A 22,756-nucleotide genomic window follows, 5' to 3' on the forward strand; every position below is an offset into this window, starting at 1 on the left:
GCACTTGGGAGGCAGAGGTAGGAGGATCACCGTGAGTTCGAGGCCACCCTGGGCTACATAGTGAATTCCAGGTCAGCCTGAGGTAGTGAGACCCTACCTCAGGAAAAAAAAAAAAAAGCAATATGAATGATTAAGGAAAGATTCTGGGACTGGGTTTTATTGCTTACTTGATTTGGTATTTACCTCTTAAAACTGGATTTGATGTCCTGGTGCACAACCAAAACCCCAGCACTTCCTAGAGGCAGGAAGCACTGAAGTTCAAGGTCATCCACACCTATATAGCAAATCCAAGGCTAGCCTGAGAAACATGATAAGAAAAAAGAAAGAAAGAAAGAAAGAAAGAAAGAAAGAAAGAAAGAAAGAAAGAAAGAAAGGAAGAAAGAAAGAAAAGAGGGGCTCTAGAATTGGCTTAGCAGTTAAGGTGCTTGCCTGTGAAGCCTAAGGACCCAGGTTTGACTCCCCAGAACCCATGTAAACCAGATGCACATGGTGGCACATGCATCTGGAGTTCATTTTCAGTGCCTAGAGTTCCTTATGTGCCCATTTCTCTTTCTCTCCCTCTCTCTCTCTCTCTCTCTCATAAATAAGTAAATAAATAATAGAAAATAAAAGATAGCCAGGCATGGTGACTCACACCTTTTATCCCAGCACTCAGAAGGCAGAGGTATGAGGATGGCTGTGAGTTTGAGGCCACTCTGAGACTACATAGTGAATTCCAGGTTAGCCTGGGCTAGAGTGAGACCCTACCTCAAAAAATTGAAATACCATAAAAAAGAAAAAAAAAAAAAGAAAGAAACTGACCTTCACTGAAATCCCTGAGACACAACAGCGCCTCCATAAGTGGAAACAAGTCCTGTTTCAAAATATTAACAAAAGCCAGGTGTGGTTGCACACGCCTTTAATCCCAGTACTTGAGAGGTAGAGGTAGGAGGATTATCATGAGTTTGAGGACAGCCTGGGACTACAGACTAAGTGCCAGGTCAGCCAGGACTAGAATAAGACCCTACTCCCCTCACAAAAAAAAAATATATATATTAACAAGAGGGCTGGAGATATCACTCAGTTTAGCATGGGCCAGGACTGATGTGTTATCTAGAGCACCATAAAGTATGTTTTTAAAAAACAATAACAAAGCTTTGACTTCATCTATTTTATGATGGAACAACACATGACCCTCTGTAAAGCCCTGTACATCTCCATCAACCTGGATGTAGAGCTGGATAAGAAGATTGTAGTGAAAGACTCTGGCTCCTATTCTGAAAACATGAACAAAGTTCCCTTCTGCCCCTCAAAGTCATTATACACATGGAAAAGATGGAATTTCTAAGACAAATTTCTTTTCCTTCTTCATATTTTTCTTCATCTAATGAGCATAATGCAATGAAGGTAGCAGAGAAGGAAGATAGAAAGTATAGTAGTCCTCCCCATATCTGAAGTTTTCTTTTCAGTCATCTGTGATCAGTTGTTTTCTAAATATATTAAGTGGGATATCCCAGAAATAATTTCTTTTAAATTATCTTTTTAAAAATACTTTTTATTTATTTGAGAGAGAGAGAGACAGAGAGAGAGAGAGTGTGTGTGTGTGTGTGTGTGTGTTAGTGAGTGGGTATGGGTGCTCCAGGGCCTCCAGCCACTGCAAATGAACTCCAGATTCATGTGCTACTTTGTGCACCTGGCTTATGTGGCTCCTGGGGAATCGAACCTGGGTCCTTTGGCTTTGCAGGCACGTGCCTTAACAGCTAAGCCATTTCTCCAGCCCAGCAGCACTTGGATTCTTTTTTTTTTTTTTTTTTTTTTTCGAGGTAGGGTCTCACTCTGGCTCAGGCTGACCTGAAATTCACTATGTAGTCTCAGGGTGGCCTCGAACTCTCAGCGATCCTCCTACCTCTGCCTCCCAAGTGCTGGGATTAAAGGCGTGCGCCACCACGCCCGGCTTGCACTTGGATTCTTTTCAGCCTAACTTTCTGTATACCTTCTTTAGCTAGTTCTCACTGGCACCTGGTAGGATGCCAAAGACATGGCAACCTGTAGGTTAGCACTCAGGGAAGCAGGCAGAGGGGAGGAAGGAGCAGAGGCATGGCAGCAGAGCAGGAAACAATGGATTCACCATGGATTGGTGGGATTTAGAATTAGTTTTTGCTTTCCAGTATTGAGATTGAAACCCTGAGCATCATGCATGGTAGACAAGCAAGCAATGAGTTACATCCCTATCATACTTTTTTCTTCATATTTTTCAGTGTAGTATTTCTACAATGAACACTACACTAAAGAGAAAGAAAGAAAGTTAATGTTCATGAAAGGGGAGTTTTTATCTGATGAGCATGTTTTCTTCAACAAAATATGAGGCAAACTCAAGGACAGAGTGTAGGAGGGAGTGATTTGAAGAATATGAATATGGTTTTTAAAAAAGAGCTGCTTCAGAGAGCAAGGGAACAGAGAGAAAATGGAGATTTTTCAACCATGTGGGCCTAGTCAAGGTTGACTATCATTAACCTGTCTGATGTGTAATTGTCTGCAACAATCCTGAATTGCACAGGCTAAAATATAAAGGTGAATGTCTGGATTCCTCCAGTGCATGGGAAAGAACCTTTGGAATCTTGACTAGCAAGTTGGAGACATTTGCAAAAAAGTGATAATGATAATAAATTCAGGAATTTAGGTGGGTAGAGGAGCAAGCAAATATTGGAAAAGAGTAGTGAAAAGAAAGTGTGTGGGAGGGAGACTAATGAATTGGAGGCTTTGCATGAGTTCAAAGAATTATAGCAGGGTTACTTGAGTGAATGAACTGGGAAGTTTGCAAGTTGTAGGCAAAGAACCTGTTTGAATTAATGATTTCTGAAGGCTAAATTCTGGCACTATCTACGGTCTGACTACAGGAGTGGATTGCAAAGGAGGGAATCTTTGAACCAAATCATGGAACCACTCCTTTCATATGCTTTAGCAATATCATCCACGTATTACTACTTTTTAATTGACACAATTGTACATGCTTATGTAGTACTGTGTGATGATGCAATACTATACATATATTTTTCTAGCTTCTTATATATTTATAATTTTTTTCTGGTTCGTTTGTTTTGGTTATTTAGACAGGGCCTCACCATGTAGCTCATGCTGGCCTCAAATAGGCAATTTTCTTGCCTTGGTGTCTTGATGCTGAAATTACCAGGAATGTGCCACCATGTTTCGATCACTCCCTCTCTTTTTCAAGATTAGTGATCTATCACTGAACTATACCCATAGCCTATATATTTTTTTAATTAATTTATTTATTTATTTGAGAGAGAGATAATGGGTGTGCCAGGGCCTCTAGCCATTGCAAACAAATTCCAGACATATGTTCCACCATGTGCATCTGGCTTATGTGGGTACTGGGGAATTGAACCTGGGTCCTTAGGTTTCACAGGCAAATGCCTTAACCACTAAGCCATCTCTCTGGCCCCTACCATTTCTTTTTAATTCTATTTTCTAAATTTATTTTTTGATGTAGTGTCTCACTCTAGCCCAGACTGATCTGTGACTCACTCCATAGTCCCAGACTAGACTTGAATTCACAGCCATTCTCCTACCTCTGCCTCCCAAATACTGGGATCAAAGTTGTGCACCACCATGCCTAGCTTGCCTAAATTCATTTTAACTGGCATATGAAAATAGAAAATTATACATATTACTATAGAGTATCATGTAATGTTATGATGAATGTATACATTATGCAATGTTCAAATTAGGGATGCAAGACAAGTATATAACGAAAGGACTTTAAGTCAACATAACACAAAGATACCTTCACATCAATGAATATGACCTCACTATTTAATAGTTCGGAAATGTACAAAATATTTTAGTATTATTTTTTTATTTTTATTTATTTATTTGAGAGCGACAGAGAGGGAAAGAGGCAGAGAGAGAGAGAGAATGGGTGCGCCAGGGCCTCCAGCCACTGCAAACGAACTCCAGACGCATGCTCCCCTTGTGCATCTGGCTAACGTGGGTCCTGGGGAATCGAGCCTCAAACCGGGGTCCTTAGGCTTCACAGGCAAGCACCTAACCGCTAAGCCATCTCTCCAGCCCATTTTTAATATTTTATTTATTTATTTATTTGACAGAGAAAGAGGTAGAGAGAGAGATAATGGGTGTGCCAGGGCCTTCAGCCACTAGAAACGAACTCCAGATGCATGTACCCCCTTGTACATCTGGCTAACATGGGTCCTGGGGAATCAAACCCGGGTCCTTTGGCTTTGTAGGCAAGCACCTTAACCACTAAGCAATTCCTCCAGCCCATAAAATATTTTTTAAAAAATGAAGTGGGCCTGGGAGATAGCTCAGCACTTAAAGGCACTTCCTTGCAAAGCCTGGAGTCTGGGTTTAATTCCCCAGTACCCATGTAAAGTGGTGCATGTGTCTGGAGTTTGTTTGCACTGGCAAGAGGCTCTGGCATTGTGCCCACTCTCTCTCTCCTTGAAAATAAATAAAATTTTTAATTAATTGATTTATTAATTTGAATGTATTGCATATTGGTCATATTCCCATCATGTTATGTACCCTTATGCTTCTTCACACTGTCCCCATTCCACTGATGGCCCTCCTTTGTGGGGTTATCAATCTTTCACTGTGGAGTCATGAACAAATTTTTTAAAAATTTTTAAGCAAAGAGAGGTAGAGAGAAGAGAGACAGAGAAGGGGTACACCAGGGCCTCCAGCTGCTGCAAACAAACTCCAGATTCATGTGTCACTTTGTGCATCTGGCTTTATGTGGATACTGGGGAATTGAACCCAGGTTGTTAGACTTTGCAGGCAAGCACCTTATCTGATGAGCCATCTCTCCAGCCCTGAAAACATTTTTTTTTTTTTTTTTTTTTTGGTTTTTCGAGGTAGGGTCTCACTCTAGCCCAGGCTGACCTGGAATTCACTATGGAGTCTCAGGGTGGCCTCAAACTCACGGCGATCCTCCTACCTCTGCCTCCCAAGTGCTGGGATTAAAGATGTGCGCCACCACGCCCAGCTTCCTGAAAATATTTTTAATGTGTTTCATATACAAAAGGGAACCAGGTGTGGTGGTACACACCTTTAATCACAATGAGACCCTACCTTGAAAAGACCAAAAAAGAAAAACTCCCCTTCTTCAAATACAAAATTGAATTTTATCCAGGTGTAAAGAGAAATAAAATTGTGACATTTGCAGGGAAATGGATGGAACTAAAAATCATTCTGTTAAATGAAATAAGCCAGACTCAGAAAGACAAATACCATGTTTTCTCTCTTATGGATATCTTTTTTTTTTTTTTTTTTGAGAGGTGGGGTCTTGTTCTAGTCCAGGATGAGCTGGAATTCACTGTGTAGTCTCAGGCTGGCCTCAAACTCACAGTGATCTTCCTACCTCTGCCTCCCGAGTGCTGGGATTTAAGGTATGCACCACCATGCCTGGTTCATATGTGTATCTTAAATTTTTAATTATATATATATATATATATATGTATATATATATATATATATGATGTGTGTATGCTTGTGTATTTATATGTGCTTATAGGTTATAATACTAGAAAAGAGCTGAGTGTGGTGTTGTACACCTTTAATCCCAGCACTCAAGAGGCAGAGGTAGGAGGATCACTGTGAGTTTGAGACCACACTGAGACTACACAGTGAATTCCAGGTCAGCCTGGGCTAGAGTGAGACCCTACCTCAAAAAACAACAAAAAATGAAAAGAGATCATGAAAGGAGAGGAAGATATTGATCATAAGGGAGGTGAGAAACAGAGAATAATGGGATACATATAATAAGAAAGCAGGAGGGACTAAGGGATCCAGCTAGAGGGAGGAGGAAGAGAGCAGTAAAGGAGAGGAATGAATGAGAACAAAGTATAATGAAACATTTTTTTTGAAGATGCCATGATGTAATCCATTACTTTGTATGCTAAACTAAAAAAACTAATTTTAAAAAGCTAGATAAGCGTGTCTATTGTGACAGCTAATCTTCATTACCAACACAACTCTGCAAATGCCTTTAAAGGAGATTCCAGAGAAATTTAATTGAGGAGACAAGGCCCATCCTGAATGTGGATGGCACCATCCCATGGGTTGGGGTCGTGTTCTAAATAAAATTGCAAGCTGGGTAAAAAATAAATATAACTTAGAAGGACTGAAGAGAAGGTTTAGCAGTTAAGGTGCTTGTCTGTGAAGCCTAAGGACCCATGTTCGACACTTCAGATCCCACATAAGCGAGATGCACAAAGATGAGGCAAGCACAAGGTTGCACATGCACACTCAGTGTAAGTGTGTAGAGTTCCATTGCACTGGCTGAGGCCCTAGTGGGCCAATTTTCTCCCCCTCTTTCTCCCTAATGTGTATATATACATGGAAGGGAAGTTGGGTATGGTGGCACATGCCTTTAATCCCAGCATTTAAGAGGCAGAGTCAGGAAGATTACTATTAGTTCAAGGCCAGCCCAAGACTACACAGTAAATTCCAAGTCTGCCTGGGCTAGAATAAGATCCTACCTCAAAAGACCAAAAGTTATTACTATATTACTAGTAATAGTAATAAAAGGGGAAAACAGAAGAAAGACAGTTGAATACTGGCATTCCCTTTGTTTTCTGGTTGGCACCATAGACCAGATTGCTCCTGTCACCATGCTTTCTCCATCATGAGAGACTGCATTCCTCTGGACTGTGAGCCAAAGTAAACTCTTCCTCCATTTCTGTAGTTTTTAGTCAGGTATTTGGTCACAGCAACAAGAAAAAGTACTTAATACATATATCTTTTCAAACATTTATTTCTTTATGGTGAAAACCTTCAAAATCCTTTCTTTTAACTTTTTAAAATTCATAGTACATTATTCTTACCTATAATCACCTTATTGTGCAATAGCACATTTATCTTTTCTATGTATTAGGATCTTTGAATTCTTCTCTACCAGTTTTTTTTTTATTTTTTTATTTTTTATTATTTTTTTGAGGTAGGGTTTTACTCTAGCCCAGGCTGATCTGAAATTCACTATGTAGTCTCAGGTTGGCCTTGAACTCACTGTGATCCTACCTCTGCTTCCCAAGTGCTGGGATTAAAGGCATGCACCACCATGCCTGGCTTAGTTTTCTATAACATAATAAATTGCTGTAAAATAATCATTCTAGGGCTGGAGAGATGGCTCAGCAGTTAAGGCATTTGCCTGCAATGCCTAATGACCCAGGTTTAATTCTATAGTACCCACATAAAGCCAGATGCACAAAGTAGTGCATGTAACTATAGTTCATTTTCAACAGCTGGAGGGCCTGGCTTGCCCATTCTCTCTGTCTATCTTCAATCTCTCTCTGCTTGCAAATAATTAATTTGGGGGGGGGTGGGTTTCAAGGTAGGGTATTGCTCTAGGGCAGGATGACCTGATTGATAATCGCTATGTAATCTCAGGGTGGCCTCAGAGTCCATCCTCCTACCTCTGCCTGTGGAGGGCTGGTATTAAAGACATGCACCACCACACCTGGCTTCCATAACCTTCTTGCCATTCAGCTGCAGGTCCTGGAATTAATAGCCTTCAAGAGTCATACTGGGCTGCCGGAGAGATGGCTTAGCAGTTAAGGCACTTGCCTACAAAGCCAAAGAATCCAGGTTCGATTCCCCAGTACCCATGTAAGCCAGATGCACAAGGGGGCGCATGCATCTAGAGTTCGTTTGCAGTGGCTAAAGGCCCTGGAGTGTCCATTCTCTCTCTGTCTCTCCTCAATCTCCCTCCCTCTCTCTCTCAGTCTTTCTCTGCTTACAAATAAGTAAATATTTTTTTTAAAGATTCATACTGGGGAGCTGGAAAGATGGCTCAGTGGGTAAGAGCACTTGCTGCACAAGCATGAGGATCTGAGTTCAATCCTTTTTACCTACATTAAGTCAAGCATAGCTGCATATGCTTGTAACCTCAGTGCTGAGGAGGACAAAGATTGGAGGATAGCTTGGACTCCCTGATCATTCAGTCTAACCAACAAAAAGCAGCTCCAGGTTCAATGAGAGACTCTACCTCAGGTAAAAACAGATGAAAGAGTGGAAGAGGACATCCAATGTCTTCCTTTGGCCTTTGAATGTGTGCACACAGGATGCATGCACCTGCACACACACATACACACACTACACACACCCACCAAATATTGTACATGCACACACCAAAAAGAGTCTTAATGGAACCTACCTTTCTTATTTTAGTGTTTTGCTTTACTCCTTCAAAACCCTAGGCTCTAGCCAAATTGAGTATTTGTTTTTCCCATCTTCTTGTTGCTGCACAAGTTTCCCTCTTCCTAGAATGATCTCTCTCCAGTATCTGAACTGACACACTTTATCTTTCTGTTTTGAAACTGGGTCTCATCTAGCCCAGACTGGCCTTGAACTCACTGTGTAGCCAAGGGTGACCTGGAACTCCTTATCCTCCTGCCTCCACCGCCCAAGGGCTGTTACAAGAGTATGTCATCACATCTGGCTAATTTAGCCTACCATTTCTAGCCTCCATTTAAAAGCTGTGACCTCCATGGTGACTTCCCAAAGCCACTGTGAGAGTTCCCCCTTGTGACTTCTCATGGTAACCCAGGCATACTTCTCTGGGAATACTTCTTTTTTAATTAATTTTTATTTATTTGTTTGTTTGTTTATTGGAGAGAGAGAGAGAAAGGGCATGCCATGACGTCTAGCCACTATAAACAAACTCCAGACACATGTGCCACCTTTTGCATCTGGTTTATGTGGGTACTGGGGAATCAAATCTGGGCCCTTAGGCTTCTCAGGCAAATGCCTTAACCACTAAGCCATCTCTCCAGCCCTCTGGGAATATTTCTGATTTTCTAATCAGTCTTACTCTTTTGAGACAATTTTACTTCTGTCTCCTTGATGAAACCAAGAAGAAACCATCGCTAAAGCAATTTGTCATACCATCTTCAAACCTAGTGCCTGACATATTATTCACTGTGTAAAGTACATGGATGTTTCCAAAGTGTGGCATGTATGATTATTTTAGGTTTTGCACAGTCAAACATCTTAAATAGTTGGATATTTTATTGTTTATTATTAAAATACTTTATTTTCCATTTATGATAGTGGTGAGCATATTTTCTTTTGAAAATAAGCATATTTACCTGGGAGGGGGGCAGGTATGGTCAGTGGTAGAGCCCTTGCCTAGCATACATGAGGCCCCAGCATCGTGAAAAGCGTATTAAGCTTTTAAATGTGAGGAGTAGCTTTGTGCAGTGGCAGTATCGTAGCCAATGAGGTTTATCCGAGGCGCGATTATTGCTAATTAAATGTGAGGAGTTTTTCATTCACTATTCAGTACTAGAAATGCATTTAGGGTAAAAATCAGGAAGTTTATTGTCAGTTGTCTGAAATTGGGGTAACACTGCACAGAATGAAAAATAGATAATAGACCCAAACCACAGAACCATTCTCTTCTTCACAAATTATTTAAACAGCAGAACAAGGACTTATCAGCTCTCTATTGATAATTTTCTTTATATGAATACAAGAATTATCCATCTTTGAAAAAAAATACCCCCTCAACTCCCTACAGCTATGTTCAGAAATGCTAGCCTACAGCCTGGGCCCACTTCTGTATACTCCAGTGTGGCTTCCACTCCCACCACCTGACTTGATCAGCTGTGTCCTGACACAGCCAATGAGCCCTTCTGTCCTTATGTAACTTGGCTCTCTATGCAGCATTTGATGTTGTGTTCCTAAACTTCTTTCCTCCCTGGACTTCCACACTCCTGTCTCTTCAGTCATCCTTCCATCTTCTTCACTGAGTCCTCCTACTCCTCTATTAATATTCCCCTAGTTGGGCAAGACAAAGCAAAATGTTACCCTGAGGTGGAGAATATTTGTGAAAGATCAACAAAAAACTTTGAGTAATAATACAAAAGAGAACAAAAAAGTTATATTTAGAGACTGGAGAAATGCCTTAGTGGTTAACGCACTTGCTTGCAAAGCCAAAGGACCCAGGTTCAGTTCCCCAGGACCCATGTAAGACAGATGTACAAGGTAGTGCATGTGCCTGGAGTTTGCTTGCAGTGGTTAAATATGCTGGTGCACCCATTCTCTCTCTTTCTCTTTCTGTGTCTCAATAAATAAATTAAATTAAATAATAAATAAAGAAGTTTCCCCTAATCTTGCCAGGTGTGGTGGCATACACTTTTAAAATTCTTTTCTTTTTTAAAATTATTTATTTGAGAGCGACAGACACAGAGAGAAAGACAGATGGAGGGAGAGAGAGAGAATGGGTGCGCCAGGGCCTCCAGCCTCTGCAAACGAACTCCAGACGCGTGCGCCCCCTTGTGCATCTGGCTAACGTGGGACCTGGGGAACCGAGCCTCGAACCGGGGTCCTTAGGCTTCACAGGCAAGCGCTTAACCGCTAAGCCATCTCTCCAGCCCTGGCATACACTTTTAATTTCAGCATTTGGCAGAGGTAGGAGAATAGCTGTGAGTTTGAGGCCAACCAGGATCAACAGAGTAAGTTCCAGGTCAGCATGGGCCAAAGTGAGACCCTTCCTCGCAAAACAAAACAAACAAATAAAAAATAAAAAAAAGATTCCTAAACCGGGCATGGTGGTGCACGCCTTTAATCCCAGCACTCAGGAGGCAGAGGTAAGAGGATTGCCATGAGTTCGAGGCCACCCTGAGACTACATAGTTAATTTCAGGTCAGCCTGGGCTAGAGTGAGACCTTACCTCAATATAAATAAATAAATAAACAAGATTCCCTTAACCTTTTACTATTGTAAGTATAAAAATAGTGAAAAAGAAATGCTTAAAAAAAAAAGAAATGCTTATAACTGGGGAAATTAGGGGGGAAAAGAGAGAAATCAGAGATTAATAACTTCTTGTGTTTTTTCTGGGAAAAAAAAGTCTAAATACAACTTTTTAAATTTTTCTTTATTTGAGAGAGAGAGAAAGAGGGAGAGAGAGGAGAGAATGGGCACACCAGGGCTTCCAGTCACTGCAAACGAACTCCAGACGCATGTGCCCCCTTGTGCATCTGGCTAACGTGGGTCCTGGGGAACTGAGCCTCGAACCGGGGTCCTTAGGCTTCACAGGTAAGTGCTTAACCACTAAGCCATCTCTCCAGCCCATGTTCTATTTTTTATTATTATTCAAAGCTTTTTTGTTGTTCTTTCACAAATATTCTCCATCTCAGGGTAGCATTTTGTTTTGTCTTATTTTGTTTTGACTTAACAGAATATCTTGAAATTTGTTCCATATCACCTATCACACAGATAACTCTCTTTTTTCCCCTTGTTGTGCTGGGGAACTAACTCAGAATCTCATGCATAATAGGCACGTGGCACACCATTGAGCTATACCCTCAGTCATGAATTAATTTTAACTTATTAACTAGTTCCTTGCTGATGGTGCACATTAAGTAACTTCCAAGTTTTATGTTATTATTAATCATTCTTTAGTAAGGGCTGGAAGCATAGCTCAATGATTAAGTACATATTTAGCATGTATGAAATCCTGGGATCAATCCCCAACACCAAAACATGAAGTCTTAGCCAGGCATGTTGGCACATGCCTTTAATCCCAGCACTCTGGAGGCAGAGGTAGGAGAATCACTGTGAGTTCAAGGCCACTCTGAGACTTCATAGTGAATTCCAGGTCAGCCTGGACTAGAGTGAAATCCTACCTCAAAAAAAAAAATAAAAATGAGGTCTTGGTGAGAGTTCTTATAAATATGTAATTTTTTTCACATTCTACTCTTTTTTATGATAGAATTGCTGAGCCAAGGCCTTAGCCACTGAAAATGAATTCTAGATGCATGTGCCACCTTGTGTATCTGGCTTACATGGGTTCTGAGGATTTGAACCTGGGTCCTTAGGCTTCACAGACAAGTACCTTAACTACTACACCATCTCTCCAGCCCCATTATTTTCTTTTAAGTGGAATTTATCAGAGAAAAAAAAAAGATGGGGTTTCAATTCTTACACCAAATTGTCCTCCACAAAAGCTACAAGCATGTATGTGGTTCTACCATGTATGAGACTGCTACACATCACTTTTACCAATGCCTACTGCTTTGTCTCTTTTGCCAGTCTGTAAGAATCAATATGTCATGATTTTTTTTTAAGATAGTGTCTCTCTAACTCAGGCTGACCTGGAATTCACTGTGTAGTCCTAAACTAGCCTGACACTCACAGTGACCCTCCTACTTCTGCCTTCCAAGTGCTGGGATTAAAGGCATGCACCACCACACCTGGCTTTCATGATTGTTTTGATTTACCTTTTATTCATATGCATATATAGCATGCATACATTATGCTTATTTGTATGTGTGTGGATGCATATGTGTGTGTGTGTATAGGCCAGAGGTTGACATCAGGTATCTTCCTCGATCACACTCCATCTTACATATATTGAGACAGTCTTGGACTGGAGAGATGGCTTAGCAGTTAAGGCACTTCCCTGAAAAGCCAAAGGACCCAGGTTTGATTCCCCAGGACCCATGAAAGCCATATGCACAAGGGGATGCAGGTGTCTGGAGTTCATTTGCAGTGGTTTGAGGCCCTGGCACACCCATTCTCTCTCTCTCTCTCTCCCTCTCTCTTTCTCTCTCTGCCTGTTTCTCTCACTCTCTCAAATAAATAAATAAAAATAAAAATATATTTTAAAAGAGGCCAGGCATGGTGGTGCATGCCTTTAATCCCAGCACATGGGAGGCAGAGGTAGGAGGATCGCCATGAGTTCAAGGCCACCCAGAGACTCCAGAGTGAATTCCAGGTCAGGTCAGCCTGGACTAGAGTGAGACCCTACCTCGAAAAACCAAAAAAAAAAAAAAAAAAAAAAAGAGAGAGAGAAAGAGAGAGAGAAGTCTCTCATTTAAACCCAAAGTTCCCTGATTTGGCTACTTTTAGCTAGCTAGTCTGCCCCACGGATCATATCTCCACCCTCAGAGAAACCGGATTACATGAGGGCAGTTTGCTAGGCATTTAATTGGGCTTTGGAAGTCTGAATTTGGGTCCTCATACTTGTGCAGCAGACACTTTACCTACTGAGCCATCTCTCCAACTATTGACTTACATGTGTAATGAATGACATTAAATATCTTTTCTTGTGCTTGTGTTATTTTTTTTTCTAGAAACTATATTCACTATTCATCTTTCTTCATATTGACTTCCAAAGGCTTTGGGGGTATAAAGGAAATTAGTTGGTGTTGCATATATTTTTCTTTAGCTCTGCATCAATCTTTGTTGTTGTTTTGATTTCTTTTTTTGAGACAAGTCTCACTCTGTGCAGACCAGGCTAGCATTGAGCGCATAGTGATCCACCCATCTCAGCCTCCTGAGGACTGATATCACAAGTGTGGGCCACCATACCCAGCCCCACAACAATCTCTAGTCCCACAAAACTTTTACCACATATGACCTCTGAGTTGATAATTTTAAAATCGGTAACACTGAACTAGACCTCTGTCCTAGCTCCTACTTTCAGTTGTTAACTATCCTTACATATGATGTTAAGCTCAAGTCCTTGTTTATAAAACCAGGAGACCTGGTACCAAATTAATCTTTTCCCAAATATTCTCTTCCTCTTGTGCTCATCTGGGCTAATGATTTGGTCACTAAACCAACAACTGCTCATAAATTCATTATCCACTTCTATTATACTCAACTGACCAAAAACCTTGAATTATTTTCCCAAGAGGCATAACTTTGGAGAGAGAGCTCAATGGTTAAAGGTGCTTGTTGTAAAGCCAAATGACCCTTATAACAACTACTAGCCATGTGTTACAATGGTTAAGAGCATGGGTTACCCTCAGATAAAATTGGGTATCTGGCTGACTTTTAAGGAGAGGTTTTGGGACAGGGTCTCAGTGTAGTCCGGGCTGGCCTTGAACTCACTCTGTATCCAGGGATGATCTTGAGCTTCTGATCCTATAGCCTTCACTTCCCAAGTGCTGGGATTACAGGTGTGTGCCACCTTGTCCATTTTATGCAGTGCTAGGAACTGAACTCAGGACTTTCTGCAGGCTACGTAAGCATCTGAACTACATTCTCAGCCCTGGTCTTTTGAAGTTATGTGACTTAGGGCACATTTACCTAAATCCAGTACCATCAGGTGCAAGAAATACCTGAGCTGGAGAGATTGTTTTGTGGTTAAGGCACTTGCCTGCAAAGCCAAAGGATCCAAGTTCAATTCCCCAGGACCCACACAAGCCAGATACACAAAGTGACACATGCATCTGGAAGCCCTGGCATGCTCATTCTCTCTGCCTTTGAAATAAATGAATAAAAAAATAAAACTGAAGGTGGGCATGGTGGCACACGCCTTTATTCCCAGCACTCGGGAGGCAGAGGTAGGAGGATCACTACAAGCTCGAGGCCACCCTGAGACTCCATGGTGAATTCCAGATCAGCCTGGGCTAGAGTGAGACCCTACCTTGAAAAACAAAAACAAAAACAAATTGATAATAATAATTAATTAATTAAATAAAAGCGTTTTAGAACTAAAAAAGAAATAATTACATCATAAAGTTATTGACAAAATGAGATTTATGCAAGAAAGCTGGCACTTAGTAAATTGCAGCCATCATTTCCTGCTCTAGCTTTCCCCAACCTCTTCTAAGTCATCCTCCTTGGATGCTGCCAGATTAAAAAATCCACAGCCTGATTCAGTTGTAATTCCCTATCCCTTCTCTCCATACACTTACCATCCCCAAGACAACTTAACGGGATGTACAAAGCCATGCATATGCTATACAGATGTGATACCCTCAAGCTACAGTCAAACTGTATTTCATGCCTCAAAGATAATCTGTTCCATCAAATTTCCAAATCTCCAAGGTTTCCTGCCTACTGTTCACTGCCAGTCAAGCCCTCCCTTTGGTCACTTCTCAAGCCAAGTGTGGTCCTTTGTGTTTCCTCAGCACTCAGCTCTGCTCTGGGTCTAATCACTGCTTTAGAGTCATGTTTAACTGCTTTACCCTTCACTAGATAGGAGTTACTTAAGTGCAGAAACTATGTTGCTGAAGTCTAGCATTTTGCCCATTTGTTGGATAAATGGGCAGCTTTTAATCTGACCTCTGTTCCATTACTACTCTGCAGCCATCAGTATCCTTGTATATATACAGTACTTTACAAAACCCTCTACTATCCAGTTCCCCTCCCAGCAGTGCCTAACACTCAGCCAAAGTTTCTGTTGCCCAGGCAGTGACTGGAGCCTGGGACTGGTCCAACTAGAAGGGGTGAAATAGAAGACAATGGTCTCAGTGTAGGACCTAACCAATGCCAGTGGTGAAATAAGAGTCAACCCTCAAAAATCCTAGGCAGTACTGCAAGTTTACATACTCATCCAGGACCTAATCTTTACTGTCACAAAGGAAAACTCTATCTCGAGGTTGCTCCTTTAATGATGTGAGTAGCCTAGGCTGCTTTCACTACCCTCTTCCACATGAGTCCACAAAAAGTATACCCAGGCACAGCAGATTGTTGGTGGTTGCAGGACAAAAGACAAAGGAAATTTCTTTGAAGCTGCCCAGCCTTTAAGTCAGGCTTTAAATCCTCTCTAACAAGCAAAGAGCAGGACAGGTTTTCTCTTTTAATAACATTTTTTTAAAGCCAGTAAGCAACTAGAAACCATTTCAAAGTAGACAAGTTAAAAAAAATAGATGAGAAACATTAAAGACACATCCTTAACTCCACAATAAATACAGAGCTTCATGACTAGCCCCCACCAACACCACATGGGAGGGCCAGCTCTCCGTGGGGTCAAGAGTACTCCCCATTGTAGCACATGGGGACCAGACAACACTCAGGTGTGATTACATCAAAATGAGTGAACACAGGAACCAGTGAGATCCATGTCTATAGTTTGGGCTCTAGTCTTAAGTATGGGTTGATGACTCTTGACTTCTTCCACACTGTGCTGGATCCCGTAGCCAAAGTAGATTGTAAATCCTAGTAGGGAAATGTCGTTAGTTGTGAGGTGGGGAGATGATGAACTGGGAATCAAAAGGTAAAGTAGACAGGACACCCAAGAAGTGTACTCTTCCCAAATGGATACCTACCAATCAGCATCCAGATTCCAAATCGAGCCCAAGTACCAGCTGTCATCTGCATCATCAGGTACACATTCACAAAGATGCTCACTAGTGGGAGTAAAGGCACAACAGGCACCTGAAAACCAAAAGAGAATCTTCTATGGACATACCACAGGTAACAGAGAGAGTTCAACCTCTATGTATGCTCTTGATTTCAGTGGCCATGCATTTATCACACTCCAAATACAGAGTTTAAGGAAATGAGCTAGAAGAAACTTTGGCACCAGCAAAGAAATCTTTAGCTTAAATACCTCTAATATCTTCCCTTTTGTGTCCAGTTGAATACTACCTTTAAGCATTATTAGGTTACAAGGCCTCTGGCACCTATTCTCCCAAGGTCAACTGGTGGAAGGAGATATCATTTACCTTAAAGTGAAGGGGAGTGCAGTTCTGTGGCTGTCTCCAGATAACCCCAGTGATTCCCAGAAGGAGCACCAGGATCAGCACAGCCACTGTGACCCACACTGGGTCTCCTGAAAGCAGTGGATTTGTCCACTGGGTCAGCACCAGGCAAAGGACAGCCAGTAGTAGAGCTTCAATGGTCAAGTTGAGAGACATGAGAACCAATTCTTGAGATCAACATGCTAAGATGTAAGGCATCCCATTCCAAGGAGGATTACCCCCTCTCTAGACCTCTCTCACACACCAAATACCACCACCACACATGTCCACACTATCATGCTGACTTCAGAGCCACCCCAAAGAAAAGAGCCACTGCTCACCAAGCAGTGAGGAACAAACATAGACAACTTGGCCAGAGAGGGGGGTGGGGACAGAGCTGGGTGGGCAAAACAGTGTATGGAGAGTCAGCTTCTCCGCTTCCAGTGGCTTCTCCTCCTGCAACTCCACTTCCTCTTCACCAGTCTTCATCTCCTGGTCAGGCTGATACCTGAGACAAGAGTTAAGAAGATAGTTTTAAGAACAATCCTAACCATTCACCACTCGTCTCCCAGGCAGTTTCTTCAATCTCCATTGAAGGTTAAAGCTCTTTTGGGCAGTGCAGGATATCTAAACTCCCCAAGGAAGTCAGGAGAACAGAAGGAAGAAGGGGAATGAGCATGTCACCATCATACCTCATCCAGAAATACAAAGTCAAATCAAAGTATGGGAGGGAATCTCACCTGAGGATGAGAACACAAATGGACACCAAGGAATAAGCAAGCAGGGTCCCAATTGACATGAGGTCCACAAGAACAGTGAGTTCAAAGAGGAATGCCATGAATGCTAAAATTGGAGGGAGAAGACAAAAAGTAAGAGAAGAGAAGGGCAAAGTGAAAAGAATTGGTGAAACAACAAAGAGGGTTTTTACCTGCAATAACACCAGACACCACAGTGGTTATAATGGGTGTATGTGTACCACTGTGGACTCGGGCAAGGACACGGAACAGGAGGCCATCCTCTGCCATGGCATAGATCACCCGAGGCATGGGAAACATAGAACCCAAGAGGCTAGAGAAGGCAATGTCCAGAGTGGTATGAGTTCATTGATGTATCTCTTCTAAGCCGATGTGTTTCCAGCATCTCAACCTCCCCTTTCCAGCCCCATCAGGGCCTGAGATTCCATAGAGGAATACATGCATTTAACACTGACCTAGTGGACAGAGCACAGAGGGAACCAACAGCCACAAGGTAGTGGGCAGGAGCCCAGCCAACGTGAAGAAATGCCTCGGGCAAAGGGCTCTCAGGCTGAAGCAGGTAGTAAGGCATCATGAGGGTGAGTGCTGAAGACACACCGAAATATGCCAAAAAGCAGACAGACAATGAGATCACAATGCCCATGGGAATGGAACGCTGTGGATTCTGAGCCTCTTCCCCTGCAGGAAAGCACATAGCACAAAAGTTCTGAGCCAGGAAAGCAGGCTTGCTCCCCTACCGCTGGCAATTCGTGTACAGCCTAACCATGCACTGCACCCAGGGTCCAGACAGGATGGAGTTACTGCGTTACCAGTGGTAGCAATACAGTCGAAACCAACAAATGCATAGAAACAGGTAGCAGCTCCACGGAGAATCCCCAGGAAGCCAAAAGGCATAAATCCTCCAGAGCCCAGAGCATCCAAGCTAGAGTAGAAGGAACAGGAAAGGTAAAGGTCCATTTAGCCAACTCTACCTCTTCTCTAATGCCAAACTACTTAGCTAGATCTTCAAGTCCCACTCTCCCATTGTTCACTACTCCCATCGTGATTCCCCCACCTCCCCCCATCATGTTCCCAGTTCTGTGGCTCTCTAACCTATAGGTATTATTAAGTTCAGCCATGGTCAAGTTGTAGTCCTGTTCTGTGAGGTTCCAGTTATGTAGGTCTCCCATAATGAAGCCAGAGATGATGATAAACCCGAGGACCAAAAGGTTCACCCCTGTGAACACTTTGGTAACCATGGCTGACTCACTCGCCCCCAGAGCAAGCAATCCTGTGAGAGAAATTCATTCAGGAACCTGAAAAAAGTCCTCCTTCCAAGCTTTGTTTTCCTGCCTCTATGTGGCAGATTCCTTTCTTTCCAGCTAGCCCCCCTCCCCATTACCACATTCATCAAGCCCTTCCCAGGCGTAGCTCTCTCCCCATCATTACACCCTGCCCCCCCACACCCCGCGCTTTACCAGTGAGCAGCAACACAAGGCCCATAGCAAAGAAATCTGGATATTCTGCGAGGACTTGGGGCACATTCAGTGAGATGGTCCCCTTCAGAGCTTGAGAAATGTGGTTCCCAATTAAGTTGTCAAAAGCAGAGCTCCAGGCCCGGGCCACACTGGCTGTACCTGGTGAAGCAATTGTATTTTTTTCTACTCATTGCTGTTGTTTTCCTTCATATCATTTAGTGATTGGTTTGGGTTCTTAAAAGGCAAGGATAGGAGCTGAGCCTGGTGTTACAAACCTGTAATCCCAACAATTGTTTTTTAACAACACATCTACTGCCCAGCCCAAACACTCAACAAATTCACAATATTACTACCTCAGCCTCCTGAGTTCTTGGATGAAAGGCGTGCCCAGTTCCTGTTCTCAATTTTAAGAATCTAAACTAGTCACTGAATAAAAGAAACCAGGACATAAATAAGGAAATGATTGCTGCACACCTTTAACCATTCCAGACGTTCACATCTGGGAGTATTAAGATCTTGGTAATAAAGAATACTTCAGCTTCACCATTCCACCTAGATTGCCTGACTCAAAGCCCCTTTAATTAGCTGTGCAGTCCCACCACCGACCACCATCAATCTCACCAATGACATAGGAGAGGATGAGATTCCAGCCAGTAGTGAAGGCCCAGAGTTCACCCACAGTGACATAACTGTAGAGATATGCAGAACCAGAGCGGGGGACCCGGGCACCAAACTCCGCATAGCACAGCCCAGCCAACACAGAAGACAGGGCAGCCACCAAAAAGCAGATCACAATGGCCGGTCCTGCTTTATCTTTGGCCACCTCACCAGCCAAGACATACACGCCTGCACCCAATGTGCTGCCCACACCCAGGGCCACTAAGTCCAGAGTGTTCAGGCATCTGGCAAGGCGGGTCTCAGCCATGCCTGGCTCCAAAGTACGTCTCCGAACGAGCTTGTGACCAAATCTGCGAAGTGTCTGCCACAGCATTTCTGGTAGGAATTGAACAGGATGCTAGAATCTGGTGAAAAACAAAACAAAAGCCCTTCAATAGGACTCATTATCCCTTAAACTCTAAAAGTGAATTACAAAAATCCACTCCACCCAGCAAAGGAGTTACAGGGGACAAAGGAGGGTGCGAGGAAGGGACAAAGCAAGTCACTTCTTTTTTCCTTCCAGTTTCTTCATATGCAAATAGGAATTACAATAATGCAAGTAGGCATTACAATACCTCACAAGGTTTGTGAAAAGGCTAATTTCAGAAACGGCATGTGAAAGCCCCCTCGAGGACACTAGCACTAGGCTTCTTTTCTTTGACCAGGAAACCTATAGGATTTATCCTAGCGCCCAACCCAGGAAGCTTGAAAACCTAACGAGCCTGTTCCCTGGCCTGTGGTTCCTTGGGAATTAAGCACAACTCAACTCAAGAGAGGCCAGTAACTCTGGGAAAGCCTCCTTCTCACACCACTACCCACACCCCTTTCTGTGCGCGCCCCTGGGGCTCCAAAGAGATATGGCTCCCAAATAGCCCAGAAGAGATCGACCTCGGCGGCAGATTAAAAGTGAGCACCGCCTCCCTCCATCCCTCACGAGGCCAACACCTCTCCACTGGCTTGGCCTTTCCCCGGGGGAGTAAGCAAGTGTTCCCCCACTTCCTCCGGCCCTGCTAAGCTGACCCGAGATATCTACAGTAAGGCGGGGCTTTGACGTCTCTAAGATGGGGAGATGCACCCAAAGGGGCCCCAGAGCGGCGCCCGATTGCTAGTGCTTTCCTCTTGGCAGAGGAGGGGTCCTGTCAGGAGACCCGGACTCAGCCCCCAGGTTTTATTCTGCTAGAAACGGTTTGGGGCTGGGCTGGAGAGGGGAGGCTCGGCTCCAAGGCCGGGGTCTTGCCAGCAACAGGTCACGCAGTGTTGATGCGACTACATGCCATGATTGCTGGAGAATCCTAGGTATGCAGAGACCCTCGCCGAGCCCCCTCCGACACACGTGTCGGCCTCGAAGACTTACCAGAGAGCTTTGGCAAGCCCAGAGAGCGAAGATTCTGGGGAGATTCTGGGATCCGGTCCGGCGAGGCTGACTTCAGCCGAGTTGGGTTGGGGCTGCAGACTTGGGCTGATTTAGGCTCTGATGCAGCGGCTTGGGGTCGTTGCGCGCCAAGCGCCCCTTATATTTACCGAGAGGCGGAGCCAGTCACGTCATGGGATCCCACCCACAACCCTCTTCCCTACACATAACACAACACCACACACACACACACACACACACACACACACACACACACACACACACACACACACACACCCTCCGTCGGCTTTGCAATAGGAATGGTGTGGGGCCTAAGACTGCTTCCCACCCGCAATAGCAAGCCTGGCGTGGCGTGGCGGGGAGCGAGATAGGGGGAAGGGCAGCCTTGTCACCATTGCCTCGCTGGTCGTCAGAGGACAATGAAAGGCTTCCTGGCCAGAGACCCCGTGGGATTTTCTACCTTTGTGCCTAATTACTCAGAATCCGTGATTCTGATCAGCGCTGGGGAGGGGTCGGGTGTGTTAAGGCACCTTTGAGAAGCAAACAGCACCAAGTCTCCACCTCATTCTGTCTTCCTTAGCTTTCCCATCTACAGGAAATCTTTCCGAAGGACCATACAAGATTAGCTGATCACCACCCCTCAGCTCTCAGCCTCAATTGTGTTTCTGAAGCAGCAGAAAGAGAATGAGAGAGGGTTTCAAACCACCTGTACACAGGTATTTAATTCCATTGTGAACTAAAGTTCACACTGCATCTCCTTTGAACAAGGCTGAATGAACTGACAAAATTCTGTGATCACAGAGAGATGGAATATTACCTTGGGCTACCTTTGGCCCTTTAATAGCCATTTATTGCTCACCTCTGTATCTGAACTAACATCCTTGTGATCCTTTCTGGAGTGTGCAAACCGACCACCAGCTTCCACCAACCCAAGGGCTAAGAATGTCACCAGACAGCATGAGAAGCCTATGGCAGAGATTTACCTGCCCTCCTGAGGTTTCCACCAGTGTATTTGAAAAGACTCTTGGTTTGTTCCTTTCATGAAATTGTTAATACATTGGAACATGCAATTTGAGGTAACTTACATCTGTGTTCTCAGGCTGGGGCCATTCATAGATGGATCCAGAATAAACTATCTGATCCCCTTTGAAGTGAGAGCTGTGTATTTTGCATCCACACTGTAGATTTCTAGACCACGGTGTCTTTGTAGAACAACTCCAACTGCCTGTCAATATTAAATAAGAAGTTATGAATACTGAAATGTTGGAGGAGAGAAACTTTTTTGAAAAACAGGGCCTCCCTCTAGCCCGGGCTGACCTGGAACTCACTTTGTAGCCCAAGAATGGCATTGAATTCATGGACTCCTCCTACCTCAGCCTCCCAGGAACTGGGATTAAAATCATAAACCACCTGGCTTGTAAACCTCTCCCCCACCCTCCCACCCCTGAGGTAGAGTCTCACTGCAGCCTAGGTTGACCTGGAACTCACTCCATAATTCCAGCCTGGCCTTGAACTCACAATGACGAACTCCCAGAAGCTGGGATTAAAGGCATGTACTACCATAAGGTCTTTGAGAAACTTTTAATAAATATTTTTATTGAGCTGGAAAGATGGCTTAGCAGTTAAGGTTCTTGCCTGTGAAGCCAAAAGACCCACATAAGCCAGATGCACAAGGTTCCACATGTGTCTGGAGTTTGTTTGAGTGACTGGAGGCCCTGGCATATTCATTCTCTCTCTCTCTCTCTCTCTCTCTCTCTCTCTCTCTCTCTCTCTCTCTCTCTCACACACACACTTTTTTTCTCTCTCAAATAAATTTTAAAAAAATGCCAGGCGTGGTGGTGCATGCCTTTACTCCCAGCACTCAGGAGCCAGATGTAGGAGGATTGCCATGAGTTTAAGGCAACCTGAGACTGCATAGTGAATTCTAGGTCAGTCTGAGCTAGAGGGGGACCCTACTTCAAAAAAAAAAAAAAAACAAAAAGCCGGGCATGGTAGCGCACACCTTTAATCCCAGCACTTGGGAGGCAGAGGTAGGAGGATCACTGTGAGTTCAAGGCCACCCTGAGGCTGCATAGTAAA

At 43.5% G+C, this 22,756-nt stretch overlaps 1 protein-coding gene and 1 pseudogene across 1 annotated transcript; one reads left to right on the forward strand and one right to left on the reverse strand.

Annotated features, from left to right (window-relative positions):
• The first annotated feature begins 9,204 nt into the window (after positions 1–9,204).
• On the forward strand, positions 9,205–9,335 carry LOC123456784 (annotated as a pseudogene).
• Positions 9,336–15,540: 6,205 nt separating this feature from the next.
• Slc7a3 (solute carrier family 7 member 3) lies at positions 15,541–20,812 on the reverse strand. The gene is made up of 12 exons (XM_004660974.3): positions 20,660–20,812; positions 19,270–19,670; positions 18,649–18,807; positions 18,284–18,461; positions 18,001–18,113; positions 17,647–17,869; positions 17,365–17,504; positions 17,177–17,279; positions 16,778–16,944; positions 16,422–16,588; positions 16,023–16,131; positions 15,541–15,912 (listed from the first exon to the last, which is right to left on the reverse strand). Exons 2-12 carry the CDS (start codon positions 19,637–19,639, stop codon positions 15,782–15,784), a joined length of 1,860 nt encoding a protein of 619 aa, XP_004661031.1. The 5' UTR covers positions 19,640–19,670; positions 20,660–20,812; the 3' UTR covers positions 15,541–15,781.
• Positions 20,813–22,756: the final 1,944 nt, after the last annotated feature.

This window comes from Jaculus jaculus, chromosome X, assembly GCF_020740685.1.
Source record: "Jaculus jaculus isolate mJacJac1 chromosome X, mJacJac1.mat.Y.cur, whole genome shotgun sequence".
Taxonomy (NCBI): Eukaryota; Metazoa; Chordata; class Mammalia; order Rodentia; family Dipodidae; genus Jaculus; species Jaculus jaculus.